This window comes from Phaseolus vulgaris, chromosome 8 (assembly GCF_000499845.2).
Source record: "Phaseolus vulgaris cultivar G19833 chromosome 8, P. vulgaris v2.0, whole genome shotgun sequence".
NCBI classification, from domain to species: Eukaryota; Viridiplantae; Streptophyta; class Magnoliopsida; order Fabales; family Fabaceae; genus Phaseolus; species Phaseolus vulgaris.
In genome coordinates, this window is record NC_023752.2 from 3,827,876 (window position 1) to 3,849,503 (window position 21,628).

The window sequence follows — 21,628 nt, forward strand, 5'->3', positions numbered from 1 at the left end:
AAAAATGTAAGGTTATTTGGATTAAAGTATTTGGATTTATATGAAAAGTTTATTGAAATTTGTGAGTAGTAGTATAAATAAATTTTTAATTTTTTAAAAAGGTATAAACTTTAAATTTTTTGTTTTTAAAAATATTTAAATAATAAAATATGAGATATTTTTTATAGATTTGAATTAATTAAAATTTTATAAATTATGTTTGAAGTAACATTGAATAATTATTTTTAAAAGAATTACAAAATTATTTATATTTTCAACTTCAAATAAATTTTGATGTAAGAAAAATATTTTTATTATTGCTATTATTATTATTTAAGAATGTAATTTATATTTATTATTATTGTTTTGAAAATTTATTTTAATTACAATTAATATTTATAATGTTTTTATTTTTTATATATTATTACTATTTTAAATTTAAAATATATTATTATTATTTCATAATCTTTACATTTTTAATACTAATTTATTTTCTTTAAATATTATTATATAAATACATTTATATTATTATTATATAAATATGTTTATTTTACTATTACATTATATTATAATAATTAATTATTTATAAATTTTATAACATAATCATTTAATACATAATCGATTATGTTACGCATTTTATATAATCCATTAGTCGACTATCTTATAAGATTTGCAATATAATTGATTATATATTAAATAACGTATTGATTATATATTAAATAACGTAATTGATTATGTTATAAATTTTATAATTAATTATTTTATTTTTATTTCTATTATAAATATATAATATTTTTATTTTTATTCTAAATATATTTAATATTTAATATTTTTATTTTATTATATAATTAATTATTTTATATTAATTAAGAGTAATTTTAGCTTTTTAATACGTATTATATAAATTTCTTTGATTTTCTTTGCTTGTCTTCACATTATTATGTAGGGAACTGTTTTGATTCTTCTTCCAAATTTTTCAATCTTTAAATTTGAATGGATTTAAACATATTTAATTCTTACTTTTCTATTCGAAAAATATTATTCACTCAAATCCAAACAAACATAAATGTTTTTTCATTTTCTTTTACTTTTAGTTTACATGTCTTCTCTTCATTTCCTTTTTATCTAACAACATCTTAATCTTAACATGTTTTATCATAAGTTAAAACATTTTAATTTTATTTATTTTCTTTTTATGTAAAAACACTTCAATGGACATTATTTTGTGTTTAACAATGTAAGCATCTATCATTTGATTTTAAAACTGGTCACTCAAAATGATGTCATAAGAACGTTTAAATGAGTGTTTTTGAGTGAACATAAGTTCACTTAAGTGATATCACTCAGTGCAAAATACGGTAGGCAATTAATTTGAAACATTCTTTGTGAATTTAACATCAGTATAAGATTATTGGAAATATTAATTAAAATGTGTACTGGTATGGGCGAGACCGAGATTCGGTCTTCCTGATCGAGATTCAGTCTACCTGACCGAGATTAGAGAAAACTGGTCGAGATGATGGAAATCACCACGGACGGCCCAACCGACCGACACATAAATCCATTAATGCTCAAACCAATGTCAGTGAAGTTAATCTGTCATTAAGGATTAGGTAATACATCCATAAGTGTGATTCATTCTACTAATTAGGCCCAATAAGGTAAGTTCATTAAAATAATATAAATAACACACATTTCAAGGATAAATGTACGTCATTTATTACTATGCACCTACCTGAGTGTCGATCACCCACTTTACTGACTTGTGTGTCAGAGTCCCTTCTGCAGGTACCCCTCATTCGATATTCACATAAGACCGAGAGTCGAAAAGGATCTCAGTGAAGCCCTAGCAAGCTACCCGATCGAAAGAAGACAAAGACTTCAATGGTTCTCTAGGTCCCATCTCCTAACAGGAATAATATGTTATTAAAATTGGTGTCATATTTAATATTAGAATATATTCTTGTCTTGTTGATTATTTGAATATGTTACATATATTTGAATGTCTTACATAATATTTGAAAGACATGAGTAAAAAAATATTGAAAGATATGGTCACAAAAGTCATTAACTTTCAATATTATATTTAAAATATTTACAACAATTTAAATAAACCTAAATAAATAAATTATTATTATTCTATTAAGTGTTATCTGTTGCATTTTCATTGCTGTGAATGCTAGAGGTAGACTCCATGCAATATTTAACTACAACTTGGTGGCTTCCCTATGTAGCGTGGTCCTAAATCTTGTTTGCCACAAAACATGAACATCATACTTCTTTTATATCGGACATTGAAATGACTTGAAAACACCAAGAAACATATGGAACGAAAATCTCCATAGTGTCCATAACAAATATTTTGGAAATATATACTTGTTATAGACCTTTATTTATGTATTTTTGTTACATATAATAATGACTTATTTTGATGTTTTTTAAGGGTTGAAATACAGAACCATATATTATGAATTAACACATGCAACACTTATAACTTCCCAACATACTCATTTTCCAAAAATCTCTCATATGAAATCCAATATACACTACAACAAAATTTGCAATTACCTACATTTGTAGGTAACAAGAAAATTTATAGATAAAACAACATTACTTATATATTAGTTACGAATCAAAATTCATATGTTTTTTTTTAATCAACAAAAAATCAATTCAATAAAATAAGCATTTCAAAAGTATTTTAAGTTTTCACAAATACGTATTCATCTATAAACTATCATATAGATAACTTAACTAAAACATTCTTGCTAATACACCTAGCTCTAAAAACTAAATAACTTGTATTAGAAGAAAAACATTTATTCATTACAATGAATCTTTCAAAAGTAGCCCAAAAACACTTAAAAAATATACTAAAACATATTTGGTCATAACAACCATAAGATAAAAAAAAAACATTTATTTTATATACACAAAATTCTGCTGCTGCACTCCATGCTATATAAATTAAACATTGATAAAATTAGCTACGGATATTATTTAGATATTATTTATATGTAAACTTTTTTTGATTGATTCGTTTGGAACACTTTATAATAATAGATTTATAAAGAAAACAGTTATATATTGATGGATTAAACGATGGAACAGAGGTTATAAACATTGGTGGGCACACAGTAAAAGAGGAACAGGATCGTAGGTAAGTCTATGAAGGAATTAAAATTGTGACTAGTCTTGGAAAGCCCAATCATACGGCACCGTTCCACGGCAGAAGCAGTGAATTAGATTAACAAATCTTTTGGGAAAGGACGCAGAAGCAATAATAGCTTTAGCATATGAACTTTTGCAATTAATTTAGTAATGAGCAACAAAATATATGTGGTCGTGGTCGTTTACTATGTTTAAATCACATTGTCGGCAACGTATCACGTTCTATGTTACCAATTTATTACACTCTCGTCAAATAAAAGCTTCCGGAATTCTGTTTTTTGTTTCGCTACTTTTATATAAAGCCATTTTACTTTCTACAACTTGACACTTGACGTGCTTTTTTCAATAACATTGTTTGATTCGACATTTCACTACAAAACGCTCTGTTAACGGATATACTTTATATTTCTTTATATTAATATACCTCATTTTCATTAAATTTAAATATTACTGGGGAACAAATTCTCTTACAAAAGAAAAACAAAAAAATAAACAGTAATTTTATTATATTTATGTGTCAGATACTATGTAGCACGATACGGATACGATACGAACACGGATATGGAGATACGTAAAATTTTTAAAATGTAGGATACGGGGACACAGATCTATATATTATATAATTATGAATTATATGAATTGACAATAAATATTTATGTGCACCAATATTTATGTGCACAAGTATGTTCCAGATTATTTTTTGAAGCAAAAAGATGTTTTTCATGACTGGTTCACAAAGATTTGTTTCTTATTTTTATAATCATAATAACAATTTATACAATAAAATTTGAATTTTGAGAAAATGAATGTATTTTTTTTTTAAATTGTGTTAGAACCGTACTAAAATTGTCAAAAATTTAATAAATTCTTTTTAAATTATACACTCACGAATACGTGTCCTACAAATGTCATACAAGTGTCAGTGTCACCATTTAAGAGGAGTATCCGAGCTTGAAAGGTCAGATACAATAATATTATATAACTAACTTTTTAAAAGTCTGTTTTTAAATCTTTTAGTAATTACGGTTCAGAAACTCAGTTGATATATATAAATAAAACTAAAAGTCTGATTAAATCCCAAAATAAAATAAAGAATAAAAAAACTAAAATGTTACCTTAAGATCTACAGGTAAAATCAAATATAGCATATCATGAATAACTTAGTGTAGGATTATTTCATTTTAATTTCTCATTGAGTTTAACTTTTAAATATAAATATTTTTTTAGTTTTTAAAATAATGTTTAATTTAATTAATATAATAATAAATTATCTTCTTACTTTAAAATTAATATTTATTTTATAATTTTTTTTACGGTTATTAAGATGTGAGTATATGCATACTTAATATTAATATTACATAATTTAGAAATAAATAACTTGCACATGCTTTCTCTTTCTTCTTATATCTCTTTTTTATAAATTTTTATATGAAATTCGTGTATGAGTATAATTTCTCAAAAGATTTCACATTATAGCGTTTTGTTTTAGTTAATTGTACATGTATAGGATTTTGCTGATAGTCAATATCCACATTTTAATGGGATCTCCCCTCTCCATTTTTTTCTCCTGGAACTTGATTTTGAGATTTTATTTAAAAATAGGATCCTGATACACATCACAACTCTGAATAGTATTATTTAAAAAAAAAATTATAACATTTAATTACAACCATATTCTTTATTATATTGTTTATTATATACTACTTTAAAAACATATTTTTCTTTATTTATCGCCGTCCTACACTTCATCTTATTTTAATTATAAGAACTTATTATATTAAAATAATTAACTTCCTTATAATTTTAGGAGAAGATATCAAACAAATGTAATAGAGTAACGACATCATAAAGATCAATATATTATTAAAACCATACAACCCATTAATATACAAACCATGTACTATGCTAGCACATAGATAGCTTATATGCTAAGTAGATAGCTTATAAATACATTAATATAAAATCCTAATATGCAAATCATATACCACTAGACTTAATTACACAATATATATACTTACATTCAAATAATTATTCACACATTCACATGTTCCTAAATGGGTACTAACATCCTCATTGTTTCTTTTGTAAGAGAATTGACCACAATCAAAATAAATGCTTCTCCTTACATGGTTTTCCTTGCAATACAACAAACATCTTTCAATCTAATAAGGTTGAACCACATTGAAGAATATCAAGAATATTTTACCTATCCATCACTAGGATGGTGTCATTCTTAATGCCCTCTTCTTCTTTGCACAATAAAGTTCCATATTCGATTGTGTTTCCAAATGAACCTCAATTTCACATTTCTCCTTGCGTCTTTGGTTCCATATTACGTCTCGTACAACTGTAGTTTTGAAATTCTCACTATATAAAACCTTTTTCTCACATGAATCAGATGATAAAAAGAGTAAAAACTAATGACTTTGGTTGCATACATTTATAATCCAAGTATACAAGTCGTAAGTAATCATTGGCTGAAAGCCTCCTTGCGGCTTGTGCATCATTTAATGCATTATGGACATCCAAATGAATATCTGGTGTTCTTGTTTTTAAGCTTTCATTGTTTGTATCTAGCCTCTTGTGGGCAATACTTTGTTGTGTATACTTTGTGAGTTTTGGCTCCTTAATACTCTGCCCACAAGTATTTATCATCCCACAAGCATTTATATACTTTTTGTCTGTATTTTTTTAACATCTTTATCTATTTATATACGTAAAATCTTGATTAAATTCCAAACTACTTTCCACTTTCAGGATGTTCATGAAACTACTGCAGGGGCACTATGGAATTTTGCTTTCAATGCTAGTAATGCTCTACGAATAGTACAGGAAGGTGGTTAATGTCCTTAATCGAAGTTTGTTCATTCGTATTATTTGGAGAGATGGTGGATCTTTGTTTACTCTGTTTCTGTTCAAATTTGATTTGTTCTGTATTTATAGTATGAATATATGGAAAAAAAGAAAATGACTTTACTGTGGTAAATTTTATTTTATTTATCAAAAAATAATTAAATTAAATTAAAAGGAACAAATCCTTAAAAAAAACCATCAACTTATTAACAAGGTATCCAAACAAAAGATACATCCAGAAACAAGCATGGGTTACCAAAAATGCTGAATTTACTGCAGAATTATGCAGCATATATACCAGCAAACGCCCCTTTTGAAAGTACATAAAAATGGTCCTAGTGCAGATACTGGCTACATAAATCTGGATTGCATAAATTACCAATAAGGTTACCATTGCACAACTACTGCACTTAACACTGCAGCAGCAGAACCAAAGGGTAGTAGTCTCTTGCTTCTAATGCATAAACCCTGCTGATCTACATGGAAGCTTAGCTGCTACTCCCTCTATACTTCCAAAACATCTTCTACTGTGGTATGAGAAATCATTTTATGCATAATATTTTAGCATCATGACATGTTACTGAAGGTGCTCTAAGATGCAGGTTTCCTTTCCTCCTTATACCATGTCAAAGTTGCCTTTGTTGTACCTTATTACCTCATGTATGCTCCTGTTTTCTCATGTCATAAAGCCTCTGCTAAAATTTAGTATTGTATTTGTAAAGATAATTTTTTTTAACTTTTGGGAAATCTAAGAATATTAGATTTAAATTACTTTTATTTCAAAGTGTTTAATTTTTAAATATTTTATTTAAAGTTTTAATAGAGTAATCCAGATAAAAAAAATTAACAAATACAAAAATTATCACAAATTTATCAAATACAAAAAAAAAATTACAGATTAAAAAAATCTTAAACTAAAATTGAATTAAGTTGAACCTAGGCTGTAACACTAACAACAATATAATTGATTCATCGATTAATAATACACAAATACATGTTTTCGAAAGAGAATAAGAATAATGTACTTATTTGTTTGTTTCAATGTCTAAGTTTCTGTGTAGAATAACCCATTGTTGGGATTTTTGTTTAATTAATTATTATACTTTAATTATGTTTTTTAGAAGAAAAAAAAATTACTTCTCCTAATAATAAAATATTTATTTAATTGCTAATGACTTTTACTCATTTTTTTATAAAGACTGACGACTTCACAATACTCGTTTATCTCTTTTGAGGATCTATATGTATAAAAATGAGCAGATAAAAATATATAAAAAAAAAATAACAGATATAAATAGACATCAATGAAAATTGAATTTTATTAAAAAAATTGAATTTATTTTTCTCAATAATGGTTTGATTTAAAAACTAACAATCGTATTATTGTATTCAAATATAATATTGTATATTTTAATTTAAAAAATAAAAAATAAACATACATAAAAATAATAATTAAAAATTGTTTTATAGTTTATCTATATTATATTAACAATATATTTATATTTATAAAAATATCATATTTTATTTTTTAATTATAACATTATGAAATTTATTTATGGATATGAAATAAAGTTAAAATTACAACTATTGATAATTATAAAAAATTTATAATATTTTTTATCAACAAATGTAAGGAAGAAAAGTGATAAATGAGATATGATAGAAAAATATAAAAAGAGATACAAATAAATATAGGTTGTAAAGAAATCTAGGTTGTAAATAAGATGGAAAGAAAAAGTAATTAATTTCATGATAATTTGTTACATTTTTTTTATAAACAAAAAAAAAATAATAGAGATATTTTAAGGATATTTCAACCCTTATACAAGAGGTGTAGACAATTCAAACCGATAACATCTTCTACCCATAAATAGAACTACAATTCCTACCACTTCACTAACCTTTATGTCTTTTTAATGGATTTAATACATACCAGAAGTTCTAGACACCCATCAAAATAAGAAAAATAAGTTAAGCGTACCTTCGATGTTACCCATGACCATATCTTCAAGCACCATCGAGAAAATCTTAGAAAAATTTGATGTCTTATGTTCAATCCATGTGGTTTTGCATGATGATTTGGGAGGATGAGATTCTGAAGAAGCAGTTAGTATTGAGTGGGCTGAACATTGCCTAAGCCTGGAATTTAGGTGTCGATGTGGAAAAGGTTACGACGTTATCCTTTCAGAAAATAATTGTTACTATAAGTTGGTGTAAGAAAAAAGTAATATGTTTGACCCTTTTTATTTAGTTGGAGATTGTTTTTGTTTTTATTATATTTTAACTTGACCTTGTCAAGCTAAAAGAAAATAAAAACAAAAATGATTTCAACTAAACAAAAGGATAAAATACACTATTTTTCTCTTGCACTAACTTCTAATAACAATTATTTTCTGAAATAAGAACATCGTAGCCTTTTTTCACATGGACACCTAAATCCTAGATCCTAAACTTAAACAATGTTAAACCCTCTGAACATAAACCGCTTCTTCTGAAGCTCCTCCTCCCAAATCATCTGCAAAGACACATGGATTATACATAAAACATCAAATTATTCTAAGAATCAGTCGAACTATATATCAAACAAATAATAACAAATGATGGCTTTAGACTTACATATTATTATTAACCTTAACTTCTACTCCCTTTCAATATAAAGATTTTTATGGTGTCAACAGTGAAAAATAATCTCAAGTGTGATTTTTAGAACAGTCACCATTCATAATAATTTGTAATAGATTATCATAAACACGTAATTAATTTTTCTTCTCATCTTATTTACAACCTATTTTTATTCGTATCTATTTTGTATACTTTTCTATCATATAGCATTTATCAGTTTTCTTTTTTGCATTTTCCTTTTTCTCTATCATTTTATTTCCTAAACCCCATTCATCCTAAATTGGAATTACATAACGAAACACATTAAAGATAACACAAACTAATCAAACCCCAAAATAAAGAAACCAAAGCATAGATACATAAACCTGAGGCATCACTTTGTCATCTTCAGCGGCTACACAGTTTTCTTCTTTTTCATCTTCTTCCTCATCCTTCATAACTTCATCCCAAATTGCCTCATCTCTTTCAATCGCTCCTTCATCCTTCTCGGTTACTGCAATCACAGGCACAAAATAAACAAACAAAGCGCCGAGACATCTGAGACGCTCCTCCTGAGGCTCGGCGGCAGGGGCAGCAGCCGGAGCCTCTCTCCGCAAGAGTGGGAGGCGCCGGAGGACGGGGAAGGAGAGGCGCATGAGGGAGTTGAGGTTGAGGGGAATGGGGACGGCGGAGAAGCCGTAAAGGGAGGGGTCCTCCTGGTCGCAGAAGAGTTTCTTGGCAGAGGGCTCCCCGGAGAAAGAGGACGAGGGAGGCGATCGGCGCTTCATGGGATTGCTGACCGCGGAGCATGCGGCTGACGGTGGCAGCAATTGTGGTTGAGGTGCATCATGGACAAGAGGTCAGTGGGCTCCCCCACAGACGTGTGATCAGCGTGTGATCGTGCATTGGTTGCGACGGTGTGGGACATTTGTATGGCGTTGGTTGTGGAGAAATTGCAGTGATGGGCGTTTATTTCACCCATTTTCTTCAACTCTTTCTTTCTTTCTTTCTTTGCGTTGAGAAGAAATGGGAGTAGTGACAAGGAAGAAAGGAGAAGGGGTTTCACTTATATAAGTGTGTAGTGTATAGATGATTTTGAATTTTTAACGGCTGTTGGCGGGTTCTTTTTAAACTTTTAGAATAATAAACGCACTTTATTAATGTTACAAATTTTTTAAATTTCCAAAATTTTAAAATTTTTCAACTTTTTAAATTTTTAAAATTCAAAATTTTAAATTATCAAAATTTCAAATTTTTTAAATTTTTAAATATTTTTCTCTTTAACCTCCTTTATTTTATGCTTATATTAATATTTGATTTTATTTCATTATTAGGTTCATGTTATCATTTTCTCCCTTTTCAAAAATTTCAAAATTTTTAAAATTTTAAAAACACTTAAAAATTTTCAAAATTTAATTTTTAAAATTTTCAAACCCTAAAACCTTAACGAAACACTTCAAAATTCAAAATTTTAAATTTTCAAAATTCAAAATTTTAAATTTTAAATTTTCAAAATTTTCAAATTTCTAAATTTTTAAATTTTTAAATTTTTAACTTTAAAACAAAATGGAAGGTTTTATAAAACCATCAACCTTTTTTTTCATTTTTTATTTTCATATTTCTATTTGATATACCACAATTTTCCACAGTTTGAATAAGCGAGGGAGTAATTTTCCATCTGATATAAGGAGCAATTTTTCTATTTGATTTACTTATCAGTTGTCCATTTGATTTCGTCATTTCTTACCATTTTAGTTAGTTCAATCAAAGAACTTACGATCATATTAGCACATGCTCTTTTTTCTGTGTTGTTCCTTTTCTCTCTTTTGATTTATATAGAGTGAAAATTAGTGTTGTCCTTTTTGTTGTTGATTGGTTGTGGATATTCAGGGTTTTCTACAGTGTCTTTAGATCGCTGATTGGGAAAATCTCTATAAGCTTTGATGTTTGCAGTATGTTATGGGAACATCTCTCTAGGGTTGCTTTTTTTTTTTCAAGGAACAAAAGAAGTTGACAATTTATTGGCTTTAGTTTTGTTTCAGTTTTGTTTTAGAGTATGCAATATACTGATGTAAGTTACTGGGAGGAAGAATTTCTTGAAGACCTTCTTGAGCATCATAAGAGGTTTTTTTTCTGATAATTAGTTTAGCATTTCTTCTCTTTAAAAATGAAAAAAAAAATCTTCTACCATGAAAAGAAATCGTTGATAATATCCCACTGCAGAGACTTCACCAGAACTCCAAATCCGGTTGTATTTGAAATTATGAATGCTCGACAAAAAAAGCACATGAAGGTTTCGCCCAACATGTATCATGCTGATGTAATGTCTGTGTGATTTCCTCAACAATTAAGATTGTGTTTCTAATGTAATTTCAGACGTTATCAAAGACGATTGTTGAGGAATGGAAATGCATATTGAATGCTCTTGACATGGATGCTAACAATGGGAATTACTTGGAAGGTCATGCATTTTTACAACTAATAGCAAGTTTTGGTATTGCATCCGGTGGTTTTAATGAGGAGGAGTTATCGTGTGGTATCTCCACGTCATCAAGTGTTAATTTGTGTTGTTACCTTAGGTATACATATTTGAGTTATTTTCAAATTAAAATATTTGTATACAATATATCTACCATAAACTAGAGTCAATGGTCATGTTGTGTTCTAAATATTACTTGAAGATTGTGACTTTAACAACTACTTTTCTTTCAATTCTCACTATTATAACATTTTGATAAAAAAAAAATCTTTTGTAAATCTTGGCTCCTCCCTAAACCATCATATATGTGAAGTTGGAATGGAATAATAATTGGTGAGGATGATAGCAATGGATGTGAAAAACAAGTGTGAAGAATCATTGAACTATTCTATAACTAGAAACACACACTCAAACCAATCTATGTCCAACTGTTTTAGTTTTGTAAGCCAATTTTATGTGTCTTTTTAGTTTTCTCACCAAATATTCAACTACATTTCGAATTTTCATAACAGAAACATCAAATGTGTTTATTTTAAAATGAGAATACCAAAATTATAGATTCAACAAAATAGAGGACAAAAGTTATATATTTTAAAATATGATGGTAATTTTCATGTATTTTGTAATTTTTCCATTATCAATTAATTACAATTTTACCTCAAATAACTTTAAAAAAAACTTAAATATGATTATAATATTGGATACATAATAGAGGACAAAAGTTATATATTTTAAAATATTGAATACATAATAACAATAAAATACAAATATACATTAAAAACAAAAATAAAAAAATGTGGATACACCGGCACACGAGAGTGTCTGTGTTCCCAGTAGTAAAAATAATTAGTTTGAATAATTATTAAATACTCTAATTCAAAATTTATAAATATAAAAATATTTTAAAAAATAATATACAAAAATTAGTGACTATATTTATTATACAAATTATTATTATTATTAATCTAGAAATATTATATCGTAAAAGACGTTTTATTTTATATTTGTTATCTTTCAAAAGTTAATGTCATTTTTTAATTATTTTTTAAGTATGATAATTTATTAATTTTTTTTTGTGATTGATTATTTACTAGATTCTATATTAAAGTGTAAGTATTTAGATTGTTTAAAGTTTAAAAAAACAAAATTCAATTTTGTATTATAGTTAGGGGTAAAAAATCATATTTATCCTAGATGAAATTGAAAGTACAAACAAGTTTTGTTATTAATTTCTAAAATGATAAATGGTGTTCTACTATTTCTTTAACAAATATTGTAAGTTATCTGATGGTGTTACCATTTCGCATACAGTCTCTAGTTTTGGACAATTTTGGACAGGTTTTTTAATCATATCATGGTTAGGGAGGAATAGGATATTCCTAATTGAATTTTTTAATTATTTTTTAAGTATGATAATTTATTAATTTTTGTTGTGATTGATTACTTACTAGATTCTATATTAAAGTATAAGTATTTAGATTGTTTAAAGTTTCAAAAAAAACAAAATTCAATTTTGTATTATAGTTAGGGGTAGAAAATCATATTTATCCTAGATGAAATTGAAAGTACAAACAAGGTTCTGTTATTAATTTCTGGAATGATAAATGGTGTTCTACTATTTCTTTAACAAATATTGCAGGTTATCTGATGGTGTTACCATTTCGCATACAGTCTCTCGGTTTTGGATAATTTTGGACAGGTTTTTTAATCATATCATGGTTAGGGAGGAATAGGATATTTCTAATTGGATTGTAGATGAATCTAGTTGTTTCTCTCTTAAATTAGCTAGGACTTTTTTCTTAGAACCAAAAATTCATTGTGCTTGGAGTAATTTCATTTGATCTTCATCTATTTCGCCTTCCAAAACTCTAGTGCTCTGGAAAGTTTTTCATAGGCGGCTTCTTACATATCAATATATTCAAAATAAAGGTTTGCATATATGTTGTGTACTTTTTGTGAAAAGCATGAGAAATATATTCAGCATTCATTTTTTGAATGTTCCAATGCTTTGCATATTTGGAGTTAGGTTCGGCAGATTTTTCTTACTTCTCATTACTTTAATGAGGATTATCTTCTTTCTTTTATTAAGAATGATGGAAGTCCTTTGGTTATATTGATTAAGCTTATTGTGATAACTTTTTCTATTTTAATGATATGGCGTATGAGGAATTATGCTAAATTTCAAGATAAGATTGAGGTATCTAGGCTTATTTCGGTAATTAAATATTTAAGTTGTCTTGTGGGAAATTCGTCTAAAGTTCCAATGAAAAATGATATGTTGGATTTAAACGTGATAAAAAATTTTGTATTAATACTCGTAATGGTAAAGTTCTTCGTCCTCTTCCCGTTAGATGGGAGTTTCCTTCACCAAGCTAGGTTAAAATTAACACTGATGGGGCTGCTAGGGGTATTCTGGTCTTGCTACTTGTGGAGGTATTTTCGTGGAAGTATTGGAGAATTTATTGGTGCTTTCTCTTGATTTCTTGAAGTTCAAACTATTATGGTTGTTGAGTTTTATGGAGTTATACATGTTATGTTATGAGGAAAACCCAAAAGACGGGACTTACTAATGTCTGACTTGAATATGATTATGTCTTGGTTACTGTTAGGACTAATGTTCCGTTGATGCTCTGTAATCTATGAAATACTTGTCTTAATTACTCAGGAAAAATCAGGTTTAGGGTTTCTCATATTTTTTGTGAAGGGAATGCATGTGCCGATAAGTTGGCTAATTTAGGATTTATTCATAGAGAATAATTTTATTGGTATAACAGGCTTTCATCTAGTATTTTTTAGAATTTTTTATGAATGGGTATAGTATAACTATGTATAATTTTGGTATAGATATCTATTTTTATATAAAATGTTTTATATAAAATTTGTGTACGATTATGATTTCTCAAAACATTCACATTATAGCGTTTTAGTTAACTGTACATGGATAGATTTTTGCTGATAAACAATATCCACATTTTAATGGGATCTCCCCTCTCCATTTTTTTCTCCTGGAACTTGATTTTGAGATTTTATTTAAAAATAGGATCTGATACACATCACAACTCTGAATAGTATTATTTAAAAAAAATTATAATAACATTTAATTACAAACATATGCTTTATTATATTTTTTATTATATAAATAGTCAATGAGATTCATCAGGTTGCTACTATAAAAAGCTGAAAATTATAATATTCGTAAGAGGATGTTACTCATACAAATTTGTATATACTACTTTAAAAACATATTTTTCTTTATTTATCGCCGTCCTACACTTCATCTTATTTTAATTATAAGAACTTGTTGTATTAAAATAATTAACTTCCTTGTAATTTTATGAGAAGATACCAAACAAATAACAGAGTAACGAAGCATGCGCATCATAAAGATCAATATATTATTAAAACCATACAACCCATTAATATACAAACCATGTACTGTGCTAGCACATAGATAGCTTATATGCTACCTAGATAGCTTATAAATACATTAATATAAAATCCTAATATGCAAACCATACACAACTAGACTTAATTACACAATATATACATAAATTCAAATAATTTATTCACACATAGATCACATGTTCCTAATAGAATCTACACTGCAGCAGAAGCATTTTGCATGCATATTGACTTCAATCTTTAATATTTGTTTTATCCTTCTTCTTTTTTCCCAAATCAATGGAAACCATTCTCCTTCACCTCTTTCCCAGCTTTCTCATCACTCTTTGCCTCTTCCACTGCTAACTGTTCCTGCTCCTTTTCCTTCTCTTCCTTCAACCTAGCTTCTTCTTCTTCCTCAGCCTTCTTTTCTGCATCTTCTTCAGCCTTCTTCTTTGCCTTCTTAAGGGATTCAATCAACTTCTTCAAGCACGTCTCCACATTATCACTCTTCGACTTAGGCATCATGTTCTCAGCAACATCAGCAGGTGTTATCTTGGTCTCTTCCAATAACCCCTCAACAACAGAAAACAAACGATGATCATCAACATCCAAATAATTCTTGGCAAGAACCTTAAAAGCCTCATAGCCACAATAAGATAGCTCTATTTTCTTGTCCATTCTTCCACTTCTGATGAGAGCAGGATCAAGCTTTTCCACATGGTTTGTAGTGAAAATAATGATCCTTTCTCCTGCACAGCCTGACCAAATCCCATCAATGCAATTCAACAAACCCGACAATGTCACCTTACTCTCCTTGCTATCTTCTTCCTCGGCCTTCTTTATAGTATCCTTCACATCCCCACTCTTTTCCTTCTCCTTTTTCACCGCTCTCTTCCCAGTAAGATCAAGAGAGCAATCAATATCTTCAATCACAATGATAGACTTACTGGTTGTCTCAATCAGCAGTGTCCTTAACTGCGTGTTATCCTTCACTGCTGTCAACTCAAGATCATACACATCATAGTACATGAAATTAGCCATGGCAGCAATCATGGTAGATTTTCCGGTCCCTGGAGGACCATACAGCAAATAGCCACGCTTCCAAGCCTTCCCTATCTTGTCATAATACTCCTTTCCATTCTTGAACGTGAGAAGATCATCTATAATCTCTTCCTTCACTGTTTTCTCCATGGCAAGGGTTTCAAACCTCGCAGGGTGCTCAAACACAAGGTGGCTCCACTTGGATTTTCTATACCCTCCCCAACCGGTGTAACAACTGTTGGTGAACAGCTTCAGTTGCCGATTCTTCAGTTTGATCGATTTGCCTTGCTCCAACACGTGGGGGATGTAAGTGCGTGAGATGATGTCTCTGTGGCGCTTGTGAAAGGTGAGGGTGTAGAACCTCTTCTCATCAGAACTAGGGTAAAACGAAAAGGACTGCGTTTTGAGCATGGTTTTGTGAGAACCCCACCAGAGCTTCACCCCTTGGAAAGTCTCAGTGATTTGTTCGTTGTCGTCCATGGAAAGAAGAAAGGGGCTGTTGCTGTTGTTGGCGGGTTCAGCTTTGAGTTTTCTGGCTCCCTGAGAAGAGGTTTCGACGAGGTAGGTTTGGATGGCCGTGAAAAGCTCACTGTGTTTGAGACGTTCGCCTGAGAATTCAGGGAACGTGATTTGGATATAAGGAGAAAGAAAACCTATTAGTTTATGAGCGTATATTTGAACATAAGAACGGATATGGGCTGGGATGAACTTGTCAAACACAGTGTATGCTATCATAACTGTTGCAGTGAATGACCCTAACATAGTCCACTCTGAACCCATTGCTATAATCTGGTTTTTCTCAGAAGTTTTTGGCTTATTTTTTCGTGTTTAGATCGATGGAATTGTGTATTTATAGGGAGGAAGATGTACATAGAAACACGGTAATTAACTGAACAAAGTAAAATATAAACCAAAATTTCAAATAACAATTATTAAATAGAAATATAAAAAGGGATTTTCCTAGTGGGAACACTTCATTTTCGTGGAAATACCTAGTATACTTTTTTGAGTGTTACGTAATATTTTTGTTTGTCTTTATGTGTAACTTTTTGGTATTTGTAGTAAGTATCAGGCAGCCATTTCTGACCTTTCTTGGACCTCAGATTTTATTTGTCCCACTTTACACCGTAATGCCTGCATTAAATATCAGAAAATGTTATTCAAAATTTCAAAACTCTTTATGATAATGATTTTACAGACAGTGGCAAGGCCTGAGAATATAGCTGAGGGGACCATTTTGGGAGCCCTCCAGTTATTTTTCCTGGTTGGATTTCTGTTTTGGGTTTCTAGAATTTTGTCCTCAGTCATAGCATTTGTGTATGTAGTTTTGCTGGTATAAGAAGTAATATTGGTTTTTCACTCCACAAGAATCCTGATCCTATGAATATTTGTTATATTTGATTTGATGTATATAAAAGTTATTCGTGTTGTTTTGTATCATGTGTTGGGAGAGTGCGTTTAGGAATGATCTTGGTGTTCTTTAGCTATGAAACTATAGGCTCGCATACTTATGTTAAATAACGTATCAAACACATATATTTGATATCGACACCGTAAGTTTGTAGTGGAACGTATTCCATTTAAAAAATATTTATTAAATTTCTAATAATTTTAGCATAATTTTAATACAATTTTAAAAAAAAATATATTAATTTTTCTAAAACTCAAATTTAATTGTATAAAATTTCATTATGATGGTAAAAATAAGGAACAAATCTTTTTGAATCAGTCATGAGAAATATTTATTTACTCCAGAAAAAAATAGAAACATATTTATACACATAAATCTTTATTATCAATTTATATAATTTATATTTACATAATATATAAATCCGTATTCACCGTATCTTTATTATACATATATTTTTGTCTGTGTCATATCAGTGTCTATGTCAGTAGTACTTGTGCTACATAGATTATAACTTAATTGAATAAATTTTGTATATGAATTAATAATTGATACTCCTATTTATTAATAAAAAATAATAAGAGGAGAGTAACAGACAACTCATTTAATATTAAAAATAGAGTTTCTTTGAAAATCTAATAGTAAAAAATTAAATAAACAACATTTTGAAAAAAAAAATTGTAAAAATCATACCAGATTAAGATATACACTACAAGAAAATTATGAAATAGAAACTCATTTTTAGAGACCAAAATTATTAGTTACAATAGGAACTAAAGTAGAGACCATTTTAGAAACTAAAAAAAATAGTTTCTAAATTAGTTTCTATTATTTTCTATTATTGTTAAATAGTTTCTAAATTAGTTTCTATTACTTTCTATTATTGTTAAATAGTTTCTAAATTAGTGTCTAATTAGCCACTAAGATTTTAACTACCAATTATTTAGTTTCTAAATTTGGTAGCAAAAACCTTGGTGGCTAATTAGATACCAATTTAGAAACTATTTAACAATAATAGAAAATAATATAAACTAATTTAGAAACCAATTTTTTTTAATTTATAAAATGGTCTATAATTTAGTTACTATTGCAACTAATTATTTTGGTTTCTACAAATTGGTTTCTATTTCATGATTTTCTTGTAGTGATATATAAACTAATAAAACCATACTCAAACTTATAAGATTTCGTAAATTTACTTAATTAGTGTGTGTTTGTGGAGATGTTTTAAACTCATGAACCCTTCAATTCAAGATCTTAAAATAATGCAAAAGATTATTGAAAATAATTCTAAGGTAGAGCTGGATGGTGACACTGTAGTAGAATCATAGCTTAATTCACTGAATCTATACGAATAATCTTTTTTTTTTTGTTCATAGCATGTTACAGCACCTAAATATTGTTTGTGAATTTTTATGGTGGAATTCTTAAATATTATAGTTTGGTATTGGAGGATAGGCTGTCATTGATAACCATCTAATTGTTAATTAAAAGACATATTTTATTTGAATTTAAAGTGTCTCTCAGTTTAAATATATTTATAGTCTCACTCTTACTAACCTCTAAGTTGACCATACATTAGCTTTTACTTTTCATATGTCACAATTTTTTATAAATATTTTTTCTTTTTATCGTGACGTGTTAAAGTTCAAGACGGTTTCGATAAGTTTTATTCTTTTATTAAAATATGTCTCATCCTAAATTCACATTAATCAATAAATTTATTTTAATCCCAAAATAAATATTTATAACATAAATTATTGATATTTGAGTTTTTTCTATTGAAATTTGGCTACCCAATATTCATATTGTTGAATTATTTATACTCTTTTCTGCAATACGATTTTTATACTTAATAAATATTATGGAAATTAATAAACAAGAAAGGTAAAGAACAAAATAAGAAGTTAGTAACACTTTTAATAAAATCATACTTTTATTTTAATTGCCCAATTACAAACATTGCGTGTTAGACATTCATGTTCCCATTAATGATTTATTTATTTATTTATATATATGCGGCGGCTCATAACAGGAGAGTGACGTGGCATTTTTAAAAAGTGGATCTTTTCATGCTTAGAACATAAGAGAATAATTTTTCAATGACAATTAGAAATCAACATTTTTAGAAATCTATAATTAGAAATCACATCTGGCAAAAAGTCGTGATTAAAAATTACGAATCAATTTTTTAAAAGAAAATAATTATTAATAATTTGAAAATATAATTAAAAAATAGAACAACAAATATTATACTAATATTCTAACCAAGAATATCATAAAGGGAAAGGGAGAACACAGTTTTTCTGTGTGAATCCAAAGATGCTATTAAAGGATAAAACATATAAATAAATTGAAATTGTAGTTTTATTTTAAAATTAAATGTAACATGATTAAATATTAAGAAGTAGATTTTAAGTTTAATTCAACTTCATAAAACCACTTATAAAATAAGGTTTGCACTCACTTATATACTACGAAATGTTTTAATTTTTAGTCTGTGTGGATCTGCAACGTTGAAAGAGACAACCCGTTTGGGATAGCATATTATAGACGGTCTGATAACGGCTCGATAACAGGTGGTCTGATAAATCCAACAAATACTTGTCAGGATAAACTCGAAAATGACTCTTATATCATATTAAGAATGAACTTTAAACCTAACTTATCTCGTAAAATCGATTTATAAAATAAAATTTAAACACGTCGTGGTATCTCCAACTTTAAAAGTTATATTGATTGTTAATTGTTGGATTGTGTTACATAAATCTATATTGGATCTCAAAAATAATATACAAAGACTTTTACCTGCCTCTTGTAACTAGTCTGAATGTTTATTTGTCATGTTCTTCCTTTGGCCTAATTTTTCTCTCCAACCATTCAAAAGTTTCTTGATTGTGACATTCATTTGGCCTAATTTTTCTCACTTTCCCATTGACCCCAAATTGACCATATAGTAAGAAGAACCAATATCTTGGACCCCAAGATACTGCTTCTTTTATATTAATTGCTCTTGGTATACTTCCATTTGAAAAGTTCATGGAAGTTTAATTCGACCAATCAACAATGGTTGCGTCTAAACATTATTTATTCACTTTTACGTGCATGACGTGATAGATTTTGATTAGTTTCAGTCTTAGAATACACAAAACAAATCTAGTGATGATCAGAAGGTGTAATTTGAAAAAAAAAAAAAGAGTTATGATATAATGAAAATCCACTAGTAATTTGCTCCAAATTATATTAAAAATAAAAGAATAAATCTTTTTTTTTAAATATGGACTTATGTGAGAAGATGGAGAAATTTTTAAAAAAATTATAAAATAATATTTAAAAAAAAAACTGAAGAAAAGTACATTTTGTGGCAAAAAGATTTTTTAAATATATGTGGTTATGGACCAAAATTGTATGTTGTTATTTAAATAATTGTTAGAATGTTTTTAAGGTGATTATTATAAGAAATAATAAATAAATTTATTATGTGAGGTGGTTTATAATCTCATGAAGTATAAAACGTAGGTTTTTTTCTGCATTTATAACTGCACTCAATCAGTTCAAAATCCAATTTATTAAATCCGTTTTTATTATTGTCCATATACTTTATTATTCAATGACATCGTTTTTACTATTATTTTAAGTAATTTAATTAGACGTTGAGTTCAATTTAATAGCTTCAAATGTTTCGTAAATAGATTTTGCGTTTCATTCACTATTTATAAATCACAGCAAAATTTAAGATTCCCTAAAACTACAAAAAAAAAAAAAATTGAGTTTTGAATTAATTAAAAAATAAATATCTGAGGTTTCAACAGGAGATATGGCCAACAGAGATGCCGAAAGGTTGGTCATTTCGCCTAATTATATTTATATTTGTGGTCAATCCTTAGGAAAAAAAACCTTTAAAATATGACAAGTGGTGAAACTAAGCCTAAAGAATAGAGATTAATTAATTAGCATTACAACAATTTGAACTGTTATTAATACTAATAACAAAGACTGCAGTTATTTTTCAGATAGTCGTCATTTAGTAAAAAATATTGTAAGCGTTGTGTATAATTATCTCATAAGAAATGTTGGATGACATATTAGAATCGTCATCATATTAAATAAATAACGACAATTATGTGTTTTTTTTAATTTAGTTTGGTTTCAACATTGTATTTGAGAAAATTGATAAAAAATTCGTTGTATTTAACGTAAAGATAAATTTATTTGAGTTTTGTACTCCATTTTTATATATTTTTCTGGGTATTGTTGTTTTCAAAAAAAATGAAAAAGAATAAACAAATAAAAAGATAATACCTTTAGTAAAAATATCATGAAACTTATCTTAACCATTAACGTTCTATCACCAACTACCACTATCACTTGAAAATAATGAAAAAAAGAAAAAGATGTTATGTATTTTCACCGTACTAAGATAATGTTTAAATTAAAAATATATATAGGAGTATAGAAGAAAGTATTGAGGTGGGGAAAAATTTGTCTTATATCTCAATGGTTAAACTTTTAATAACCTTTTAAGTGGATTGTCACGGTCATCCAACTCTCATTCACAAGCCCCAAGGTAAGGTTAAAAAGAGACAATTACTTTCTTCAACTTATCAAATTTGAACATGTACCCCAATTTTTATGTGAAGTGAAAAAAAAAAAAAGGTGTAGATAAAAATACATTCTAGTGGATAAAAATACGTTTTCAGATTTTTTTTCAT

General features: G+C 27.9%; 2 protein-coding genes across 2 annotated transcripts; both read right to left on the reverse strand.

Annotated features, from left to right (window-relative positions):
* Positions 1-8,455: 8,455 nt before the first annotated feature.
* On the reverse strand, positions 8,456-9,392 carry LOC137823552 (uncharacterized). Its single transcript, XM_068628738.1, has 2 exons — positions 8,991-9,392; positions 8,456-8,518 (listed from the first exon to the last, which is right to left on the reverse strand). The coding sequence occupies exons 1-2, from the start codon at positions 9,390-9,392 to the stop codon at positions 8,456-8,458; spliced, it is 465 nt and encodes a 154-aa protein (XP_068484839.1).
* Positions 9,393-14,461: 5,069 nt separating this feature from the next.
* Positions 14,462-16,383, reverse strand: LOC137826630 (AAA-ATPase ASD, mitochondrial-like). The gene has a single exon (XM_068632682.1). The coding sequence runs from the start codon at positions 16,286-16,288 to the stop codon at positions 14,762-14,764; it is 1,527 nt and encodes a 508-aa protein (XP_068488783.1). The 5' UTR covers positions 16,289-16,383; the 3' UTR covers positions 14,462-14,761.
* Positions 16,384-21,628: the final 5,245 nt, after the last annotated feature.

Excerpts from the sequence above, each read along its gene's own strand:
- LOC137826630 (XM_068632682.1), bottom strand. The coding sequence starts at position 16,288 with ATGGGTTCAGAGTGGACTATGTTAGGGTCATTCACTGCAACAGTTATG.
- LOC137823552 (XM_068628738.1), bottom strand. The coding sequence starts at position 9,392 with ATGAAGCGCCGATCGCCTCCCTCGTCCTCTTTCTCCGGGGAGCCCTCT. Across the intron at positions 8,519-8,990 it reads ATGACAAAGTGATGCCTCAG|ATGATTTGGGAGGAGGAGCT; the intron begins GTTTATGTATCT and ends GTGTCTTTGCAG.